Source organism: Thunnus thynnus, chromosome 4 (genome assembly GCF_963924715.1).
Source record: "Thunnus thynnus chromosome 4, fThuThy2.1, whole genome shotgun sequence".
Classification (NCBI taxonomy): Eukaryota; Metazoa; Chordata; class Actinopteri; order Scombriformes; family Scombridae; genus Thunnus; species Thunnus thynnus.
In genome coordinates, this window is record NC_089520.1 from 4457412 (window position 1) to 4476615 (window position 19204).

Sequence of the window (19204 nt, forward strand, 5' to 3'; positions counted from 1 at the left end):
GATGTAGATATTCTTCATTTTATTATTTGCCGTGTCTCTCCGCCTCATACTGTAAGTTGCTATCTGACACATCATGTTTGCATCAGGGGCTTTCTATGAATCTAGTGTATTCCTCCTCTTTCTCTCTCTTTCTCACCACTTATTTCATGTTTACTGTCGACATCAAGTAGCAATGAATAATGAGGAAGGAGTTGTGGTTGAGACAAAAAAAAAAGGGGGAAGGATAGACAGAAAGGTGGGGGTGTGATGTTTTTAGGTAACATATCACAGAAGTTCAGGAAACACAACACTTGAGATAAACCAACTGCAGAGTCAACACACGAGGAAATAACCAACTAGAGTTAATACTCGAGGACAAAGGATCTCAGCATCCAAGACCAACATAATGAAGAGCTTTCTTCTCCTCATCCTCTCACTAACGGCAGGTAAAAAGATTACTAATATTATGCCATGTATGTGCCTGTGCCCCCCCACTGTTTGGTGAAGCCGCTGCCCTCCTTTCGTTGCATATGTGCCTGCACATTGTGTAATGACAATAAAATTAAATTGAGTTATAGCCATGTCTTTAAAAGATTAACCATTCTCAACATATTCTGCTTTGTGTTAATGGGCTTCGCTACAGTCTTCAATATGATGAGAAAATCTTTAGCAATATACTGTTCTGTAATACTGCACAAATACAATACTAACAGACATTGTATTTTGGTCCTACTTCTCTTTATGTGCCTCTCAAAGGATCTTAACAGCTTCAACTGTGGATGTGTTGCACATTTTCTATTTCATATCAACCAGGACTGTTTGAAAATGAAAGAAATATTTGATGTGAATAATTCCATTCAAGATTTATGATGAATTATAAATAACACAAATATCACAAAACACATTTTTGATGGTGTCCGCTATATATATATATATATATATATATATATATATATATATATATATATTTTTTTTTTTTTTTTAATTAAAATTATTTAATACAACTGATGAGTAAAATCTGTAAAGTTTTATAGTGAAACTGACAGCAACATTAAGCTTTTAACAGTTTCATAATTAATATAGGACAAAGGCGAAAACTGACAAAGAAAAACAAACATTTATGGTTCTCAAATTATATTTTACTCCACTTTTACTCAGGTCAAACTATGCCACTGACCTTTTTGATTTTATAGAGGTCAAGGGTGAACAGCTAGAATGTAAAACAATAATTAACAAAAGCAACTATTCAATGAACTATTTACAGCCTATTTCCCCATTTAAACAGAAACATCAAAAATTTTATGGACATGTTTCGATGGGCGTAACTATTTACAAGAAAGGGTTAAAACTAATTCTGATGGCTCATTTTGCTTGTTAGGTCCAGGGCTATTGATTGACATATTGATATTTGATTGATGTGTGTGTAGAGTTTGTTTTCATGTTCATCTGCTGAATGAGGAAAGTTTTTCTGAGCTCACCATAAAACTCAGTTTAATGTGTTTACATAAGAGCATGATTTGTGATTTCACAACTAGTTTGTAACTTCCACAAATGTGATGTGGAAACTTGAAGCCTCCAGTGCACAAACACTGAGAATGAACTTTACAGTGAAGGAGGAGACATCTTGTGTCCAGCAGTTGACTTTTGAAATGAACCATATTTACATATTCAGAGATTCTGGATTTTTAATGAGAGAAAAGGAAAAGATGTAATTTTAAGAATCTTTTAAATGTAACGTTTAAAGTAGGGATGTAAGATATTGGATTTTTTTGCAGATATCCGATATGCTGATATTTCCAACTCACGGTGGCTGATTGAGATTGACCCGTAGGGTTAGAAAGACACCTGTTTTGCTCTCAGTATTAATCATTTATAACACAGTAGTTAAAGAAGTGCATAAAAACTCTGATAAACAGGCACTAATACATATATTTTTTGACAATTTAAAAAAATGTAAAATAAAAATTCCTAATATTTATCAAGGATGAAATACAAAGTCAAACTTATTTCGATGTTTATCTTGAATCATGAAGCCACTGGGATTTGAAAACCTGACTTTGGTGACTCCTGGTGGTAGAACCAAAAAATACAGCGTGGCAGGCTGCAGAGTTGCTGTTACACTGTAAAACTAAAAGTACAACAAAAAATGTATTTTATAAATTTATACTAAGATTTTATGAGTAGAGGCCTATCAGAATCTCTACAGAAATGACCACAAAACACTCTGTGTGTGTGTGTGAATAAAATTACACATTCAATAAGATTAATTGAACAACTCTGTGATCTATTGATTAATCCAGAAAGTCTGTTTACCAGCATGACGAGACAGTGGATGTTTTGTTAATACGGTTCTTATTCAGACTGTTCTGGGATTGTTTCAGTGTCTGACATGATGGGAACTTTTCTCTTTGTCTGATCAACAGGCTGTGAGGCCTCGTCTGAAGTGAAGGGATGTGAAGGAGGATGGGTTGAACTCACCTGCAAATACCCAAGAGAAGATCAGGAATATCAAAAGATAGAGGTTATTAATCCCAGAGGAGCAAGCATACAAACCACTAAAAAGGATGTGTGGGAAGAGAAGGGCAGATTTTCCCTGTACCATGACACAAGAAATAAAAATCTCAGGATGGCCATTAAACAACTTAAAAGTGATGACTTTGGGAAGTACAAGTGTAAATTTTACCCAAGACCTAAGTCATCTCCTGAAACCCAGAAACTGGAACTGGAAGTTGGTAAGAGATGCTGCATCTGTATCAAAGACAGAGTGAAGTTTAACAAAACATCACTAAGAAAACATGAAGAAAACTAACAAAAATGTAACAACACAACACACAGGCATCAGGCATTGAAAGACATTTCAGAAATGTATCTGTATTTTGGTTGCACATTATAATTACAGTATATCTATCCCATTGGGGTGGAAATCTTTGGGAATCTCACAATTTGATTCTGATTCAAACCAATTCTTGATTCAATAAATAGAAAGAGAGGGAATAGTTTTAGCTCTTCTGATGCTTCCTTCAACACACTGTGTGCCATTCACTGGTGTCCTGTGTCCACTGAACTTTAATATGAAACATAACTAACATTTAAAGTAAATGGTCTTGATGAAGGTCACGTCTGAAAAACAGAAAAAAGTAGAGAAAAGTGTGTGAAAGTTTGCAGCTTTTTGATTTAGAAAAGTGAACTGCATTAATTTGGAAGCATCTTAGTCGTCTTCAGTATAATAATAATGAAATGAATACTTATTTTAAGAGCTGGGATTCTTATGTGAATCTATTTTTTTCACCCACATCTACCATCCCACACAAGCGCACAAACCACAGTTTGGTGATAACAGAATGAATAAAACTGATGTATTGTTTATGCTAATTTGGAGGTTTTCTCAAATCCCAGAGTGTGCTGACATTTCTTTCCAGGCTTCTGAAATAAAATTTCACATTCAGTGAGGTTTTCTCTCAACTTCCTACTGTACAGAGCTAATCAAGTTAGCAAAAAAAAAATCAATACGCTATGAAGCAAACATTACAGGACAGGAGAGGCAGAATTAATGAATAGATAAATGCACATGATGCACCCTTTACTGTATATGAGCGTGATGACACATTTCCAACATGTGTTAGCAAAGTATTACAATGTTCAGTTTTGCATGTTTTACTTTTCTTTTTTCTTTGCAGTGAAAGATGGCTGCCAGACACCATTTAATCAAACTGGGTATGAAACAGCTAAAACCACCATCACATGTGATTTCCCTAACGAATACAACTCCAGTGTCAAGTTTATCTGCAAAGACAACAATGAAATCTGTGAGGAGATTTTATCAACACAATCTTCTGTAGAGTCAAACAGGACATTCACTCTCACAGACACCAACAGCTTCAACATGTCCATCAGTAATGTGAGCTCACAGCATGCTGGTGTCTACTGGTGTGGAGTCAAATCAAATGAAGGGAATTACAAAACTTCACTCAGAAAAATACAACTGGAGATTAAAAGTGAGTAATACAGATTCAGCTCTCCTCTACTGGTTAGAGGCTTTTTTCTGACTTTCATTTTTTGTTTATCAGTGAAACATGACTCAACACAACAGGTGATTTAAAAGACGTTAACACAAATTTATACACATTCAGATGTTGTATTGGCTGTCTGGCTGACATTTGATATTTTGTAAAAGGCAACTATCATAAAAAATATGTAAATATGTGTGCAGATAACAGTGAAAGTTAAAGTCAAATAAAGAAAGTGAGATTCCAGAAATGCCAAAGTGTTTGAATTAGAATTTGTCTTTGTCTCTCTATCCACAGATATTACAATCTTCAAAAGATCCCCAACTAGTGGACAAAATTTCACATACTGGTGTGAGTACCCACAAGGTGCTCCCATTAAGAAATTCATCTGTAAGGGAGAAGATCCATCTATATGTCAATATCTGTGGAGCACCTCAAAGCGCAGGACGAACACTGGGAAGTTTTCAGTGGAGGATGTCAAAAAGAGGGGAAATGTCACCATAACTGTGAGAAACTTAACAACAGATGACGCTGGGACATACTGGTGTGGAGCACAAAACACTGACAATAGACACAGTGACCCATTCTTCAACAGACTGGAGATGACTGTAGGTGAGTGTTCAAATAATTTCATTGTTTTTGATGTAGTGGTTCATATCGTAGGAGGCTAATAGATGGATGGTGATGTTCACCTGTGGCAGGTTCAATTCCCTGTAACAGCTGAGACGTCCATCCCTGTTCAGTGTAACAGAGCGTTGCCACCAGGAACTCTCCCATGTGACCAAGACCAAGAAGTTCCTGCTTCTGCTACTTTCTGATAGTTCAGGATTAAGATGCAGCAGTTTTTTGTAAATTCATCACTAAGTTTGTGTGTAAAGTCCGTCATTAGTTCTTAGTAACTACTAGTTATCAGGTTGCACCATTAAAATTCAGAAATGTCTTAGCTAGTAAACACTTCAGTAATGTTTCAGTCGATTGCTAAGCAACATCTGTAGCGCTGTCCAATAAGAAGCAACCAACTATGTAAACAGGAAGTGACTGTGGCATCACAAGCTGTAACATAACTAGAGGCCAAAAGATAAAATAAAGTTAACTGCCACTCCTTTGTGAATGTAGGTGTGTATATTGTTTTATTTATTATTTCATATCTGCAGAAATATCTGGATCTATGTTTTAGAATTAGTAGTATTCATGTTGTTTATAGTGAGAGGGAAATATTGGACTGTGCTAAGCTAACCACTGTTATTTGGTCATTTAGTCTAACGTTATTGGCATCAGCTTCCTGACTCATTTAAAAAAAGAGGAAAAGAGAAAGAGAAGAGAGAGTGTAAACAAGTGCATGGTGGTAGAGAAATATTAAAACTTTATTTTCTGATTTATTCATAGCTGTTACCTCCTAAAGCAGAAGGAAGACGCAAATCTGTCTTTTCAAAATTAAAGAGTTACATACAAACAGTAAAAGGAAGTGGTTTGATTTTGAAAGGCAGGATGTGTTAGACAGGGAGCTGTGATATTTATTTATTTATCTATTAGGAATAAATATCGTTGCACAGGAAGAAGTAAAGCAACAGTAATGACTGTACGGCATCTTGCTGAAGCTAATTTGCAGCCCCCCTCACTGGATAAACTATGTTGCTATGAAACACTTGACGAGTCCACGCAGTTGATGGAAATAATTCTATATATATACATAAGGATTTTATTTATATATTTATTTGTTTTTTGCCTGCTGTTGTCTGTAATAAGAATTTATTTCTGCTTTCATTCACAACTTTGATGTTTCTATTTCTGTTTCCAGTGCCACGGACTCGCTCACCTGCTGAGAGGAATGGTGAGAAAACATTTTTGTTTTCTGAAACCTACATTTACATGATTGAAAAACATTTTGTGATTAGATATCTATGTTAATTGTGGTTTAACTAATGCCGGTCATCCTTTTGTTGTGTGGTTTTGTAGCCATCATCATTACTGTCATCTGTGTAGCTCTGCTGCTGCTTGTGCAGATTGTGGTTCTTATCTACACACGTAAGAGATTCTTTATATAAAAACACTCAAACATACATGCATACACACAGTTTTTATACTGTGAAAGCAGTGATGACATAAATTAATAAATGCATAAATAAAAAGAGTAAAAATGTTCAGACTTTTTTTGTCTCGAAGTTGATATTTGTCCAGCTTTCAGTATTATGTTCATTTCTAGGAAAAAGGCTACACAATGGTCAAGTCATAAAATCACATAAAATGAAAACAAACAGCTGAATACAAACATCAACAGGTGTAACACTGTCAGTTCTTTCCTGGTCAGTTGTACAGTAGGTTCTGAATGAGACAGATGTGTGAAATTGATCCACTTAATTTTCTTCTGCTAAATTTCTTTGTTTTCATCTTTTTCTTACATTTTCCATTATTTCTCTGCCAGGATGTTCAAAATACAAAACAAATGAAGAAGGACAGAACAATGTAGAGGTTAGTATATATGTTTTTCATACAGTTGCACTGTTTGTGTGTGTGTGTGTGTGTGTGTGTGTGTGTGTGTGTGTGTGGGATATAATGGACCCATACGTGCATGAAGCCAGAGGCCTCAATGTTAAGGTTACAGTATTAGTTGCACAGTAAATGCAGACATTTTCACACATATTTACGGTATATTCTGTGATTTATGGAATAATTCTTTGCCAAAAATGAAGCACTGTCAGTCAAAGTGTCCCACCATTAAACACATGTAGTTTGGCAGATTTATGTAGATGGTTTGACATCATCTTATAAATTTTCTTTAACAAGAATTTTGTTGTAGGCTCGCCCGCTAATCAGCACTAAACAGAAAGTACAGCTGAGGCAGGGATTTGGTCATTAACCGAAGTATTGTACAAATTTTAATTTTGACCTGATGATGGCGCTGGATGAATAGTTAAGAGATCACCAAAGTCCTTACAGTTCATTCTGAGGGGGACATAAACATAGCACAAAAAGTAAGGAAATTTGTGTTTGATAGATTATTTCTTTGTTGTAACGATGCTTCTTGGCAATAAATCTTATACCGTTGGAAAGCCTGTTTTTTTCCCCTTTAAATGGTGCCATATTTGTAAGGAACATGCATTTATGGGATGAGCAGCAGAGCTGAGTATGTGGGTTGCGCCCATGAAAAATTTGCCAAATCTTCTCTGCCAATGCCAAACAACTTATTCTGCCATTTGGTGTTTGGATGATTGAAGCTTGAAGAAACAAGACATACAATTTATTCATTTAACTGGTCACTCTGGCACGAACAGCACGTCCATGCTGATCCCACAAGTGTTCAATGGGGTTAGGGTCAGGACTGCTGGCAGGCCATTCCATCCTCTCCACTCCCAAATTCTGGAGGTAGTCTCTGATAGACCCTGTTCTGCGGGGGCGAGCATTGTCATCTTGGAGGATAGACTTCAGTCCCAGACTGTGGAGATATGGGATTGCCACTGGTTGCAGAATCACATCTTGATATCTCTCTGCATTGAGATTGCCTCTAATGATGACAAGCCTTGTTTGTCCAGTGAGGGAGATGCTTCCCCACACCATCACACTGCCTCCACCAAAAGATGTTACTCTATCGGTGCAGCAATCAGCATAGCGTTCTCTGCACTTTGATCCTACGATCCAACTGCCATGGGCAGAATCTGGACTCTTCGCTGAACGTTATGTTCCTCCATGTGTTGAAGTTCCAGTGCATGTGTTGCCGACACCAGCACAAATGGGCCTGACAGTGAAAGGCAGTCATGGCAGGCCTCCTGGCAGTACCTGGGGGTACCAGATGCTGAAAACAAGAGTCCATAGAAACAGCAAAATAAGCTGTTTGGCATTGGCAGAGAAGATTTGGCAAATTTTTCAGCCCACATACTCAGCTCTGCTGCTCATCCCACAAATGCATGTTCCTTACAGAAGAAGCGTTGTTACAACAAAGAAATAATCTCCCAAACACAAATTTCCTTACTTTTTGTGCTATGTTTATATGTGTGTACCACATTTCATTGCAATCCATCCCAGACATAAAAACGAAAAATGTCACTCTGCTAGTGGTGCTAGATGAAAAGCCAGTGGATCATCAAAGTTAGAGGGCTTCATCCTCTGGACACCATGAATGTCTGTACAACATTTCATTGCAGTGCATTCAATAGTTGTTGATATATTTCAGTCTGGAGTCTGGACCAACATGGTGGACTGTCAGGTCATCATTGCCAGCCACAGCTGGTGCTAGCGTGGCTAAAAACTCAGCCTCAGCTTCCGTTTCAGGAGATGTTGTGGCTGCTGTTGACCCAGTGCAGCTTTGTGTGTTTGTGTGTTGTTAGGAAACACCTCCATTATTTTTGCCATAATTCTGGGGATTAAAGAGTAGTTACCAGTTTTTGGAAGCAAACCAGATGATTGATGAGGTCTAACTGTCTTTAAGAACCTCTGTTATCAGCATTATTGGTGCTTATTGTTATGATTGTGTGTAAACTATTCATCTTGTATTTTTCATTCTGCTCTGGAAGGATTTTGTCTATGAGGAGATAGAGGAGCAGCCCCACAAGCCTGACTCGGGAACTGCACTGAAAACGATTTATGTCAGTGCCAAACATCCCACCAACCCCTCTGCCTTTACACATTACTCCAACATCAACCATCCAATCAGCCCAGGGGAAATTAGTGGTGACACATCTTCTACTGTGAAGGACAATGGTCAATACTCTACTGTCAACCATCCATCCAGGTGTTCTGAAAACCCTCTCTACTCTACTGTCAACAAGCCACAGGAACACTGAGGAAAGTTTCCAGGCTGTGAGCTTTGCCAAGATTTCAGTTCATTCTTTTTTTTTCTTTTCCAACCCAAACACAGACTTTTAAACTGTTTAAGATTAAATTGTTCATCTTTGCTTGATTGATCAAGATTTATTCAGAGGATTTCTGCACTGATATACACCAAGTTACCTGATGTGCAACCAACAATGCAGTTCAACACATCCACCACCAACCACCACCTCAAAAAGGACTGAAACAACACCTCTCTGACACAGATCATAAAATACACAATATTCACTCTAACAGGAGTTAATATTATATGATAGAAGTTAATCCAGGACTACTGCATTGGATTGCATACAGGTGTTCTTAATATTACATAAGAAATAGACAGTTTTAATCAATAATATAGCAGTTGTTTGGTCAGGGGTCTGAGGTAATATATTAATGTGTCAGTCCTCGTTTAGGGGCAGGATAAGAACTGGTTTAATGAATGATACTGTATATCAGGGGTTGGAGGACTAGCTGATCTGAATTAAAGACTCAAGATTATTTGACAAGGTGTGGATGTCAGTTCATCGCCCAAACTCCACTGTTCCCCAAAACTGCTGCACAAAATACTTCTTTTAGTGTGTTAAGATCCTGAATGTCACATTTCCTCACACCATCAGCCTCAGACTGATGTCAGGATGTGATATACTGTATATAAATGCAGTTAATAATTGATTCATCATTTGGAGTCATTTAAAAAAAAAACTGTCCAGATTCTCAGATTCCAGCTTCTTGAATTTGAATATATTCTGTTTTACTTAGTTGTCTATGATAGTAAACTGAATATCTTTGGATTGTGGTGTGTTAGTCAGTCAAAAGGAGAAATTTGGATTTTCACCAATTTCAGACATTTTATAGACCAAACAAACAAATAATTGTTAGCTGCAGTCATACATGTAGTATACAATGTATATGTGCAATAATATATGCACATAATATATAATATAATATATAATATAATATTTGCAATTTGTAGTTGCAACAAAAGTTGCATCATTTCATACTTTCATAATGTATTTGTACGCTGTTTAATCATTTTTTGTTTTCAATATCTTTCTTGTAAATTTCTTTTAATATTCTATTTCATGTATGAAACATGTTTTTTATTGTGATACTAAACAAGGTTTATCTTTACAGCAGGCGGTCGTCTTCATCTCATACTTGATATTATAAGTCGTATTTGTGCCTTTAACACAAAACAATTGTTACAAAGTGTTTTACAGACGACACAAAAGACAAACGATAAAACAAGATGGCAACATACAAACAAAATGTACAAAATATACAACACACACAAATAAAAGAAGTGCCTACTAAGATGCTTTTTAAAATTTTGTACTAACTTTAGGAGCCATAAATGAAGTTATAGTGATTTTTGAATTCATCGTAACTAGGTAATTTTGTAATGTTGTATTTTGGTTATTTGTTACTGTTATATTTGTTATATTGTCATTATTTAATGCGCAATCACGGTGATTATTGATAGAATCAGGTCACTATGATATTCATAGTTAATATAAGCAGCTGTTTACCTGCATGGCGGCTGGTAAGAGAGAGATACAGAGAGAGAGAGAGAGAGAGAGAGAGAGAGAGAGAGAGAGAGAGAGAGAGAGAGAAGAGAGAGGGTGAGTGGGTCGCTTTTTGTTTGTTTACCGCAGCTTTGCTTTTGATTGCTGTTATTATTTTGAGTATATTTTGTAATAAGTTGATCTTTTTCATCAATAAAAGTTATTAAACGTATCTTTTTGATCTCAGCAGACAGTCAAGCAAACAAGGTCTGAATTCAGCCTCTCAGACACTTTTTACTTTGTTTCCATTAGTCGCTACACAAAACATAATCGGCTAACACAGATTGATCACTTTGACAGCCACACTCTCACCACTAAAGTGCAACAGTCTATCTGAAGCCAATCTGCTCCTACTGCCTTCAACAAGATTGTACATTTATCTGTGAACTGTGCAGTATGTAATGTCAACATGGAAGTTATTTTTTCCATCGAGTACATTCCTTTGTTTACTGACTGCTACACGTCTTGCAATAAAAACCAGAGTAATGTGTTAAGGACTGTTTGTCTTTTTTAACTGCAGAGTTCTGCGTCAGTTGTAGCTGAGCTAGTGCAGACTGACTGAGAGGCAGGTGTACAAGGTGTCATAAGAGCTGATGTGATATGAGCATGAATGACTTTTTCAACATTTCCAGGGTGAGGGGCCTGATTTCTGAAATGTTCCCTGTGGTGGATGTAGGGAAGTATAGGAAAGGTGAAAGCTTTAATAACCTACATAATAGTTAAACTCCTACAGTGATATTGGCTAGAGTCAGGGACAATCTATAAAATACTGCTGACTCACTACAACAGCAGTCCATTCATTTAATATTATTACTATAAATTTAGCATGGTGAATAAGTTCATAATCAACTAAAACTCCATCTGCAGGTGTTTCCTGTGGTTTAATCCTGTGCATTTCTGGGGCCAGATGCATAAAAACACAAACACAAAAATATATATAATATATTCAAGACTAAAACTGTGTGCGCAAACGCCAGAAATATGCAGACACGTTATTTTCGTCAGAGTTCTGTTTTCACACCTCAGTCATTGGGAGTTAGGCGCTGGTGCACAAGTCTTATTTCCACTCCCACAATTCACCATAACTGAATGTAGACATGACCTTAATCAGCTATTTTCATACAAACATGCTGCCTGCTCCACCAGTCTGTAGATCTGTCTATTAAACAAACAGAAAGGAAAGTGCTTGTGTTGCAGCAAAGTTCTCCAACAGCCACAACAGCTGTCATTAAATAGTAATATCTCATTATCATTTTTAAACACCAGAAACGTGATCAATGATTCATTTGTAGAGCTCATGTTGAAGACAGAGTGCATCGCAATTAAGAATAAAATAAAAAAGATTATTAAAAGCAAAATAAAAGAATGATAAAACTGATCACACAAAGCAATTACCTTTGATTGATGAGTGCAGTTTAAACAAACAATATCTTATTATATTAATATTCTGTCTCTCACCTTGTTTAATCTTACATAATTCACAGCTGGCTCTGGGAAAACGTGTACACTCTGTTTTTATAAATACTATATGCATGTTTTATGTGCGTACACATCCTTTACACATCTGGCCCCCGGTGAGCAATGATGTGAAGCACAGGGCAGTTATAAAAATAGAAGAAAAGGGGGAAGATGGTGAGAATCAGGGGCGGATCACTTTTTCTAAAATATCAGCTCAGGAAACGCCTATGCAGACGGTGAATGTCAGAATTGAAAAGAAGAACCAACATAACCAACTGGAGATGAATAATTACTGAGAATTTCTTCACCCAAGAACAACATGAAGAGTTTCCTTCTGCTCGTCCTCTCACTGATGACAGGTAAAAAAGGTTTATTCCTGCCTGATTACTGACTTTAGAGACTGGATTGACAACTGTTACAGCTCTGCCTCTTCAGTAATTAACCAGTTTCTATACATCCTGTTCTGTGGTTTCACTTACATCTCAACTTTTTTAAGACAGGCCACAGTAGCAGTCTATTTATTATTACAGTATAGTACTGTTAAAAAGCTCACTAACTTTAACCAACAATAAAATACAACTCATTTATATAGATATATTTAAATATTTTGGGTAATTATTCAACTCAACAATGACACATCCTATAGTCTGTTAAAAGGTTTTATTCTTTCCTGCCTGGTAGTTTATCTGATGTGATGTGAATACGCAGCGATCAAAGATGATGTTTTTGATTTGGATACTGACAACCTGTAAAAATCCCTTTGCACACAGGAAGTGATGCTTTTAAATGTATTTCTTATATTTTTTGAGAATAGGATACAACAAGGATTCAGACTTGTTTTTTGTGATGCCTAAACATAGAGACAACAAGAGCAGCTTTAAAAATCACATCTGTGATATTTTTGCTTTTTTTGGCGGCCATTTTAAGTCGTGAAAACGTTTCCTGTCTGTACGTTCGAGAGGGCGCAAGAACCAAACTCATGGTAACGATTCCAGCTGCAGTCAGAATGGCAGCAATATTCTCAATTGGACAGAAAATTCACTGTTCACTGACCGAAACCGGTCACAGTGCTTTAGAAATGAAAGGAGTAATTTTCTTCAACCGCCAGAGTTGGTTTAAGTTTTTAAAAGTGCTACAGTGTGTGATGGTTGGTGGACTAGCTTGTTAGTGTTAAAGGGCTGGAATTATGGAAAACAAGAAAAATTAGCTTTAGGATTGATTATGGTGATGTTGGGGCCTCCTGTGTTGTAAAATGACTCAATTTAATCTCCTCAGCCTTTTTAAGTTAATTGAAATTTTGAGCTCAAGGGCGAGTGATGTTGAGGTGGAACGTGTTACTACTTCACACCAGAACATCAAATCAAATCTGCAGGAAGCTTTAGCATAAGTCCACCGTCGCCCAGCGCTGAGTGCGTACTCTGTAGTCGCAGTTTGCATCGCACCCGGATGACGAGCAAAGCAGGACACTGGAAGTGTTGCTGGTTGTTCAGCAGCTAAAAAGTCTTTACAGCCTTCCAGAGGATGGAAATTTACATCAGGAATGGCTGAAATTATTTTTTGGAGACAGTCTTCCCTCCGTTATTGGCGAGTGGCTTTGTGTATGTGTCCCGCACATTTTACAGCCAACTGTTTGTTTAACGAGACTCAATACTTCCATCTTCAATCTTTGGATCAAGTTTTAAAACATTGTTTCTTTCTGTTACTCAGCTATAGGAATATAATAAACCTGTTCTAAAGCTAAGATAGTGACCTCCAGCTACGTTTGAAAAAATTACTTTATTTTGTGAGGTAACTTAGACACGATCTCACCGTTCTGAAACATCCTTTTGAAATCTAAACTTTGCAACAGCAGGTTCTTCCCTTCATTCAGGATCAGACTCTGGTTCTTGGACCACTATATACTGTCTCACATCTCCAGCTGCAGACATTACTGCAGGTAAAGATGCAGTGTAAAGGAACTTGCATTATTCATTAGGTCGTATTCCGATTGGTGGAAGGGGGAAGGTGGGGGCCACACCTCCCACCATCGGAGTAGGTGATCATTAATTATGAAAAATAAAATAATGATTTTATGTGAATAGCTTTGAAAACAGTCTGCTGGAGTACAGAGGGGAACCTGACCTATAAGGAAAGATAGATTTAGAAAAATCTAAACAACTTTTCGTGAATAAAATGTCAAAGATATACCAATAATATCATATATATATATATGAATACCACTCAATACCAGATCTTTAAAGTCCTGCTCCACTCAAAAATATGTTTTCCTTCTTGTTCCTACAGTTAAATGTTTGAGCTTCACTGTGCAGAATGATGTATGTGCAGAGTTTGTTTTCACATTTATCTGCTGAAAGTGAAAAGTTTCTCTGAGCTCACTGAAAATCAAATTTTATGAGGTGGGCCTACAAGCATGATTTGTGATATCACAACTAGTTTGGATCCAGTCTTGGTCCAGTTGCACAAGTGTGATGTGGAAACTTGAAGCCTCCAGTGCACAAATACTGAGAATGAACTTTACAGTGAAGGAGGAAACATCTTGTATCCAGCAGTTGACTTTTGAAATGAACCATATTTACATCTTCAAAGATTCTGGATTTTTAATGAGGGAAAGGGAATAGATGTAATTAAAAAAAAACATTAAAAAGTAATTCAATGTTTTGTGGAAAAAGTATTTTAATGACTTGAAACATGTCTGGAGGGGATTTTTCTTTTAAACAGTGGACGGGTCGCTGGGACTGGTAGGGTTAGAAAGACACCTGTTTTACTCTCAGTATTAATCATTTATAACACAGTAGTTAAAGAAAAGATAATGAGTGCATAAAACTCCTCTGGTGAACAGGCACTAACACATACATTTTTGCCATTTTAAAAAATGAAAAATAAAAATTCCTAATATTTGTCAAGGATGAAATACAAAGTCAAACTTATTTCAATTCTTATCTTGAATCATGAAGCCACTGGGATTTGAAAACCTGACTTTGGCGACTCCTGGTGGTAGAACCAAAAAATACACCGTGGCAGGCTGCAGAGTTGCTGTTACACTGTAAAATTACAAATACAACAAAAAATGTATTTTATAACTTTATACTAACTTAGATTTTATGAGTAGAGGCCTTTCAGAATCTCTACAGAAATGACCACAAAACAATATATGTGTGAATAAAATTACACATTCAACAAGATTAATTGAACAACTCTGTGATCTATTGATTAATCCAGAAAGTCTGTTTACCAGCATGATGAGACAGTGGATGTTTTGTTGATACGGTTCTTATTCAGACTGTTCTGGGATTGTTTCAGTGTCTGACATGATGGGAACTTTTCTCTTTGTCTGATCAACAGGCTGTGAGGCCTCGTCTGAAGTGAGGGGATGTGAAGGAGGATGGGTTGAACTCACCTGCAAATACCCAAGAGAAGATCAGGAATATCAAAAGATAGAGGTTATTAAACCCAGAGGAGCAAGCATACAAACCACTACAAAGGATGTGTGGGAAGAGTACGACAGATTTTCCCTGTACCATGATACAAGAAATAAAAACCTCAGGATGGCCATTAAACAACTTAAAAGAGATGACACTGGGGAGTACCAGTGTAAATTTGACCAAAGACCTCACTCATTTCCTGAAACCCAGAAACTGGAACTGAAAGTTGGTAAGAGATGCTGCATCTGTATCAAAGACAGAGTGAAGTTTAACAAAACATCACTAAGAAAACATGAAGAAAACTAACAAAAATGTAACAACACAACACACAGGCATCAGGCATTGAAAGACATTTCATAAATGTATCTGTATTTTGGTTGCACGTTATAATTACAGTATATCTATCCCATTGGGGTGGAAATCTTTGGGAATCTCACAATTTGATTCTGATTCTTTGTGTCACGATTCAATTCAGAATTGATTATTGATTCAAAGCCAATTCTTGATTCAATGAATAGAAAGAGAGGGAATATTTTTAGCTCTTCTGATGCTTCCTTCAATGCACTGTGTGCCATTCACTGGTGTCCTGTGTCCACTGAACTTTAATATAAAACACAACTGACATTTAAAGGTCACGTCTGACAAACATAAAAAAGTAGAGAAAAGTGTGTGAAAGATTGAAACTTTTAGATTTAGAAAAGTGAACTGCATTCATCTTAGTCTTCTTCAGTATAATAATAATGAAATGAAAGTATCATTTACTTACCAACATCACTGGTTTAATGTTTTTTTGTAAAATCAGAAGTTGGTCTGCATGTTTTGGAGTAAGGAGGGGAAAAAGCGAAACGCTCCGCTGTGTTGTTAACGTTCTGTCTTCAGTTTGCACTGCAGCCGACTTTCTTCACTTCTCCAGTTGGTTGAAGTTTTGTAAAGTGCTGCAGTGTGGTCAATTTCATGGTGCGGTTGGGTGCTTTGCTAACATTAGTCTCTGGGTGATAGGGTACAAAGTATTCAGAAAATAATTCACCTTTTCCTGAAGACTGTATTAAGTCAATACATTTAAAAAGCTTGTCTATTTTGAAGATGAACAACAAAGTAATTCTAGTATGAACATGTTTCACATTCAGTGAGGTCTGCTTCTCTTTCAACTTTCTACTGTACAGAGCTAACCAAGTTAGCAAAAATGGAAATCAATTTGCTCTGAAGCAAACATTACAGGACAGGAGAGGCAGATATAATGAATAGATAAATGCACATGATGCACCCTTTACTGTATATGAGCACGATGATACATTTCCAACATGTGTTAGCAAAGTATTACAATGTTCAGTTTTGCATGTTTTACTTTTCTTTTTTCTTTGCAGTGAAAGATGGCTGCCAGACACCATTTAATCAAACTGCGTACAAAACAGCTAAAACCACCATCACATGTGATTACCCTAACGAATACAACTCCAGTGTCAAGTTTATCTGCAAAGACAACAATGAAATCTGTGAGGAGATTTTATCAACACAATCTTCTGTAAAGTCAAACGGGACATTCACTCTCACAGACACCAACAGTGGCTTCAACATGTCCATCAGTAATGTGAGCTCACAGCATGCTGGTGTCTACTGGTGTGGAGTCAAATCAAATGAAGGAAGTTACAGAGTTTCACTCGGAAAAATACAACTGGAGATTAAAAGTGAGTAATACTCCTCTACTGGTTAGAGGCTTTTTTCTGACTTTCGTTTTCTGTTTATCAGTGAAACATGACTCAACACAACAGGTGATTTAAAAGACGTTAACACAAACTTATACACATTCAGATGTTGTATTGGCAGTTTGGCTGACATTTGATGTTTAGTAAAAAAAAACAACTATCATAAAAAATATGTAAATATGTGTGCAGATAACATGAAGTGAAAGTTAAAGTAAAATAAAGAAAGTGAGATGCCAAAAATGCCAAAGAGTTTGAATTAGAATTTGTCTTTGTCTTTCTATCCACAGATATTACAATCTTCAAAAGATCCCCAACTATTGGACAAACATTCACATACCAGTGTGAGTACCCACAAGGTGCTCCCATTAAGAAATTCATCTGTAAGGGAGAAGATCCATCTATATGTCAATATCTATGGAACACCTCAAAGAAAAAGAATGTAAAGTTTTCAATGGAGGATGACAGAGAGAGGAGAAATATCACCATAACTGTGAGAGACATAACAACAGACGACACCGGGACATACTGGTGTGGAGGAGTAAACACTGACAATAAACGCAGTAACCCATTCTTCAACAAACTGGAGATGACTGTAGGTGAGTGGACGTGTTATTTTATTAATATGAAGTTATTCAATTCACTTCAAATATTGTCACAGGCACCACTCCGCTGTACAATGAAATTCTTATTTTGTGGTCCTCTCTGACCACCATGGATAATAAACAGTAAATTGAGAATAAAATATAAAATTATGAAAATTATAAAAATTCAAACTATAAACACAATATATAAAACCTTTATAAGATAAAATTACAAAAGTAGATACAAAGGAAAAGGAGACATGTAAACACAATTTGTAGTGGTTAAGTCTGATTGTACGTTAATGTGCATTGTACTGTATGTGCAAATATCCCTGCATGTGTAAGAGGGTCCATGCATGTGCAAAGTATGCAGAGAAGTAGTGACTGGAGACTTCAATTCAAGTATAGCCAAAATCTGACCCTGGTTCAGATTGTAGGAGGCTAAATGATTGTTAGCATTAAAAGAAAGCCACAGTTTTGATTACTGTTTGATTTACAGTAAAGGGCGAGTTTGCTTTTGCACAATGTGTAAAATGTCTAGTTATTATAATACGTATAAGAATGTTATTTTTAGTCAAAGAGTAACGGAGATGATACATGAGCTGTTTTGAGTCACGACAGTCCCGTAAACTGTGACATGATTAGTTACACTTCATGTTCACCAGCTGCAGTTTACAGGACTGTCGTGACTCCAGAAGGCGAGTTCATTGATGGGCTAGCTGGTTCTGTCTTGTAGTGAATTTAACAGTCTCATCTACAACAAGGACAGACTGAAAATGACTCAACTGTGATCTTGATTTCTATTTGTTGATGAAGTATCATCTCTAGTTACAAGAGTTGAAGTGCTGGGAGTCAACAGAACAGTTCAGACATGCAACATTACAGCCATCTGCTTTGTGCGATCAGCCACTCTGTAGCGTTTGGCTTTCTATTCAAACCACAGTCAACTGTGATATCCTGACTGACAGAGTGAGAACATCTGCAGTCATTGTTATTTATACTTCCTGCACGTCCCTTTCACCAGCCTTCAGATGAGCATGCTGCAGTGACAGCAGGACTTGATCAGCAACATGTTCAATCAACTAAACACTGATCAGTTTTGAAGTTTCTGTTCATTGTATCTACACATGAAATGACTTAATTTTAAAATTATAAGTTGCTCAGTATTTATGCTTTATAATTCACACTTAAACTTTTTTTTTCCAAGCCTGTCTTAAAACATGTCTCACATGCCTATATATACATTGGAGGTGTCATTGATCATGTAATTGTGATCTGTGGTGAAGAAATCCATTCCTAAAGCAGATTTTTAAGAGAAGAGGGACAAAATCCGTTCTCCTCATGCTGTGTAAAAATACAAATGTAAGTTCAGCTGAAGCTAATATGAGGCTACAAGCTGAACTGTTTCTTGGCTCTGAGCAGTTGCCAGGCAACCAGCAGATCTGGCACATAACCTCATTTAAAACAGGAAATTGTTTTTTTTATATTCCTCGGTTTTTGTCTGTTTGTTAATTAATGAACTTTAGAGGAGCTGAAAGAGCACAAGAAATGTTAATTTACAACAGTCTGACAAAGATCGAGCACTATTTTCATAGATGCACTAATTAAATCATTTCTCCCACACAGAATCGGGATCAGCTGCTCATGTTACTGTTACAACAGATTGGTATTTGTGTTTTA

The 19204-nt window shown here is 36.6% G+C and overlaps 1 protein-coding gene and 1 long non-coding RNA gene across 2 annotated transcripts; both read left to right on the plus strand.

Annotated features, from left to right (window-relative positions):
* Positions 1 to 223: 223 nt before the first annotated feature.
* LOC137180944 (polymeric immunoglobulin receptor-like) lies at positions 224 to 9625 on the plus strand. Its single transcript, XM_067586254.1, has 8 exons — positions 224 to 425; positions 2403 to 2711; positions 3657 to 3974; positions 4284 to 4598; positions 5785 to 5817; positions 5943 to 6011; positions 6409 to 6455; positions 8495 to 9625. Exons 1-8 carry the CDS (start codon positions 386 to 388, stop codon positions 8762 to 8764), a joined length of 1401 nt encoding a protein of 466 aa, XP_067442355.1. The 5' UTR covers positions 224 to 385; the 3' UTR covers positions 8765 to 9625.
* Positions 9626 to 15298: 5673 nt separating this feature from the next.
* Positions 15299 to 17543, plus strand: LOC137180945 (uncharacterized). The gene is made up of 3 exons (XR_010928092.1): positions 15299 to 15469; positions 16605 to 16925; positions 17231 to 17543. It is a non-coding gene; the product is annotated as an uncharacterized lncRNA (long non-coding RNA).
* Positions 17544 to 19204: the final 1661 nt, after the last annotated feature.

What these genes read in the sequence shown, in the direction of transcription:
- LOC137180944 (XM_067586254.1), top strand. Translation starts at nt 386, where the DNA reads ATGAAGAGCTTTCTTCTCCTCATCCTCTCACTAACGGCAG. An exon ending in AATACAACTGGAGATTAAAA is followed by an intron (nt 3,975 to 4,283) that starts GTGAGTAATACA and finishes CTCTATCCACAG; the next exon opens with ATATTACAATCTTCAAAAGA. An exon ending in CTCACCTGCTGAGAGGAATG is followed by an intron (nt 5,818 to 5,942) that starts GTGAGAAAACAT and finishes GTGGTTTTGTAG; the next exon opens with CCATCATCATTACTGTCATC.